This window comes from Arachis ipaensis, chromosome B01 (genome assembly GCF_000816755.2).
Source record: "Arachis ipaensis cultivar K30076 chromosome B01, Araip1.1, whole genome shotgun sequence".
Classification (NCBI taxonomy): Eukaryota; Viridiplantae; Streptophyta; class Magnoliopsida; order Fabales; family Fabaceae; genus Arachis; species Arachis ipaensis.
In genome coordinates, this window is record NC_029785.2 from 111034360 (window position 1) to 111038753 (window position 4394).

At 33.9% G+C, this 4394-nt stretch overlaps 1 protein-coding gene across 2 annotated transcripts in view; it reads right to left on the bottom strand.

Moving 5' to 3' along the window:
- The window catches only part of LOC107633491 (pollen-specific leucine-rich repeat extensin-like protein 1), a 9306-nt gene that overhangs the window by 3733 nt on the left and 1179 nt on the right, over window positions 1-4394 (bottom strand). For both annotated transcript variants that reach the window (XM_016337118.2, XM_016337113.2), the window contains exons 2-8: window positions 4224-4380; window positions 2731-2843; window positions 2543-2644; window positions 1870-1939; window positions 1310-1365; window positions 435-485; window positions 67-171 (exon numbers count right to left, since the gene is read on the bottom strand). In XM_016337118.2, the coding sequence (XP_016192604.1) occupies window positions 67-171; window positions 435-485; window positions 1310-1365; window positions 1870-1939; window positions 2543-2644; window positions 2731-2843; window positions 4224-4380 (654 nt within the window). The remainder of the gene's footprint in view (window positions 1-66; window positions 172-434; window positions 486-1309; window positions 1366-1869; window positions 1940-2542; window positions 2645-2730; window positions 2844-4223; window positions 4381-4394) is intronic.

The following is a 4394-nucleotide window of genomic DNA, read 5'->3' on the forward strand; positions in this document are numbered from 1 at the left end:
AACACCAGTATTGTTATGGCCTATAATCCCAAAACTTCAACCCAAATAATACTAAATACACCAAACCTTGACATCAAGCTGCAAATACAAGGAAGGAGCCTCTTCCCACTGCCTAGACATCTTTTCTATGTCTTCCTGTGTAAATCCATGGACATTCCTTGCTGCACAACCCTGAGTATAGGGAGAAAAGTGTAAAACACAGAACAAAGAAATTTGCGCAGATGGCCTAGTCAATGATTGATCAGCAACAAAACAGGCAAAACAAGAGAATCCATTATCTAAATGGCTAATCCCAAATTCTGAAAGGGCAAAAGGAAAGATGAAAATTCTTCTCTACCATTGAGCCACCAAACAAATATTACAATCATTAGTCCATTGAAACCCAGAAGCAAAACAAAATGATATTCAGTGTTGGAAAGAACAACTAAACTCACCACAGGATCCTTGTAAGTTGCCTCTAAAATGTACACTTCATAGCCCGACCTCTGAAAAGATGAGGAAATAATATGAAAAAAGGAAACATATTGAAGCAACAGATATTGGGCACCTGCTATTTAATTTGTAGATTTATTTAGGGAAAAAATAAGTATTAATGATCATAACAGTTGATCAGTCACTGGCATTCAAGCATGCAATTCAAATGACCAAATCTTTTAATTCAGAAAAATGATAGCTTGAACTTCAGTTGCAAGCACCTCACTTCATAATGAGCAAGTGATACACAAGAAGTAGCACCATCCCTCCCAATTAAATAGAACTTTTTGCAGAAATCCATTGCATTCAGTGCACTAGACTAAACATTTTTTGACATGTCAATATTTAATATGAGTAAACTACTATAGTTATGGAAGATTAACTATAATGAATAAAAACATCTCAATAATTTATTGTCCTATGCACCTAAGTTTATGCAAGAATCCCTTTGTTAACATTTAGATATCAATCTTCCATGGCATCCTTATGCATAAAATGGGTATACAAAGTCTGGAATTAAACCAGATAAACAACATGAGAGTGTTCAGAACATATAGAGGATTTTCAACTATTCAGCTTGGTTGTTCACAATTAATAATACTATTTGTATAAACTAGTTCTCCCTCAACTTTATCTACTGTTTCACATAAAAATCATAATGAGAATTAAGAAATCTTATAAACACAAGGCACATGAAACATGTCTTTGCCTAAACCACTTCATCACCTATTTTTGAGGGGAAATTGAAAGATTGGAAAGAGTATTACATAAAAATTTTGGGTCGTCTTGAGCACACATTGCAGATGTTGCGAGAAAGAAAGAATTAAGGATATACCTTTGCAGTTGCCCAAAATTGAGCAAAATCAGCAACCCGCAGATTGCGGTCATCCACTAAGACGAGGCACAAATACCACCAAGAAAAGGGTCAATTGTCGAACAAAACTGCATCTGTAGTTAGTGAACAAATAGGCAGTGCATGGGCACTGCATCTCTATTGAATCTAAAACGAAACTAGATCATTAAACTTATCACATTCCACAGCAAGCCAGAACAGACTACCTGACCACTTTGTCTTCTATGCTTAAAACTTTTGTAATTCACCTAAATACTTCCGTTTTATTCCTTTCAGTTTCCTTAAGAAGTCATTATTATTTAGGAGAAGTTCAAATAAATTCATTCTCTGGAAGATATTAAGTCTAAGTCAGCACTTAGTGCAATGCAGTCAAGACAAAATATACAAAGACATTGTCACAGAAATGAGTGCGGAACTTACAACACAATGCAGAATTTTCAAACAAGACTATAATTATGACATATAATTATATTAAAACCATTAAATGTGGAATCATTTGTTTAAAGAGTAGCTTCAATACATAATTTTTCTTTTATGCATACCAATGACAAATGTGAAAGATCCCTCCTCAACAGTTTTCTTGAATGCTTTCAACATGCTTGACCGATAAGCCTGCAATTACGGAAAATAGAAGGAAAATGTCGATCTGGTAAATAAGTCCTTGTCAAGTCAACTGGTATTCACAGAGGACTTGAACAGAAGTCATCTATGACAAACAAGTGTAGAATGTTGTAGACTACAAATATACTGAGATTTTCTATCACGATTAAGAAACATATGTAAAGATTACAACAACCACTAAGCCCTGTCAGTAGATGGGATTGATTATATGGATAACATGACACCACAAAATGATTTTTATTGATGAGAAGTATCTAAAATAAAGGAATGAAAGAAAAAGAAAAAATTCTCCTGCAACAAGGCTGCCATGGCCTAATTCTCAATTTGCAACCATATTACATCCAAGGTTAGCTCAATTTGTGGTGTAAAAAGTTAAGTTTCACTGTCCAGTGCATACCAATTCTGTCAAAGAATGTCAAACATAGCATCTCTGTCCCGCACAGGACAAGCTCCACAGCCCCCCAACCAACACACAAAAAAACCCAACCCAAGCTAACCCAACCCAAAGAAGAAGAAGCAATCATTTCACCAGCACTTCAACAAAAGTCATGTTCTAAGAATGAATGTGAAATGTCCATGAAATGAAACAGCTACCTCTTCCATTTCAGGTTCATAACAATACTCCATGACCTTCTTTGTTGCCAGTTTCTTGCTTCTGCCGGAACTTGAAGACTTTGAAGTATCACTATCCTCAACCTGTTTAAAAAAAAAGTGTTGATACAGTCTCCATCAGACCTAATCAAAACAAACATAGGAAGGACAGTGTGTGTGTAAGCACAAACCTTTTCAACCTCAGTCATGAAATAATCATCCATTGAATGAATCCGTGGAGCATCACCACCATTTTCAACCTCAAGATCACGCAACATCTTTGCTAAATAGCTCTTACCACTACCTGAAAGGGCACCAACACACAGCAAAGATATCAACAGAAGGACCTATCGAAATCACATGTAAAATGGCCATGAAATTCAGTGCCCAGGGCCAAAAAGAAGCATAAAATTCTGTTCATAGGCAAAGAAGATGCAAAAGGAGAAGCTTTCATGAAGATCAGCAACAGAAATACTCTGGAAATGACTAACACTTTTACCTTCCACTAAATCAAAAACTTATAAGATCCATCACTAAGGCTTGGTTTGGTAAAGCTTTTACTTTCTTTTTAAAGTAGCTTACGAAAACTGTCTTTTAAAAGACAGCTTTTTAAGAGCTGCAGCACTTGCATTTGGTAAAATCAAATTAAAAATGACTTTTAATAAGCACAAGCACCACAATTGTGTTTGGTATAACAGCTTTTAAAACTTAAAAAAATTATAATAAACACGTTTATAATGAAGAATAATTTCTTTTTTTAAATTCTTTAAAATTTCATATAATATTTTAAAATAAAATAATTTTAAATATTTATGAATCAAATTTCATGAATCAATAATTGAATCAATTGAAACTTTATTTTGATACTAACTCAAATTTTAGAGACTAATAGTTTAAATATTTACTTGATTTACTCTCTGTACTAATATATATAGAGTTATCATTAGTCAATAATAAAATTTGTATGTAATTCAATGTTAGTACTAGGTACGTCCATTACCCACCTATATATATTGTGGCTCACCTTTACGGATCACAAAAAATGGGACACATATCTCTAATAAACTACTCTTATGATTATATATCTATATTTACATATGTATATACATGTTATTATAATTTTGACTAATGTTCATGNNNNTCACGCTTCTCACGCTTCAAAGAACAGAAAAAAAAACAAACATAATAGATCTACTAAAAAAATACAAAAACAACACACAAAAAAATAATATAAATAGATAGAAGTTTATACCTAATATGTGATAGAGATGTATGTGTTGAAATTTATGAAGATTAGGTTGGTAAATAAAAAATATATGAAGACTGTGTTAGAATTTGTGAAGGTTAGGATGAGAAGTTAGAAATATACGAGGATTTCCGGGAAAATAAATAAAATTTGGTAAGCACAAGACAAGACAGCTTTAAAAAGCTCCCGCTTAGGTGCTTTCAAAAGCACCCCTAACTTTTAAAACCGCAAGCACAAGCACTTGGACTTTTAATTTACCAAACGCAAAATGAGGTGATTGTAAAAGCACAAGCACCTCTTGGAAAAGCTTTACCAAACAAGCCTAGGAGGCTTTCATAAAAATAGCAATTCAATAAATAAAGATATTTTTCATGAACTTTTCCAATCCAAAATAAGCAAATGCTAAACAATCAATGATACACCATCATGAAAACACACCTGGAAGACCTCGAAGGATGATCACAAAATGATCAGGACGGGAAGCTCGATGTGGATGCATAAACAAGTGTGACGCATCAGTGACTTTAGGTTTATCAGCAGGCAATTGCTTTAGTGAAAAAGGTTGAGCATCCCCCAAGAACCGCCTAGATGGTTCCTGCTCATAATGCA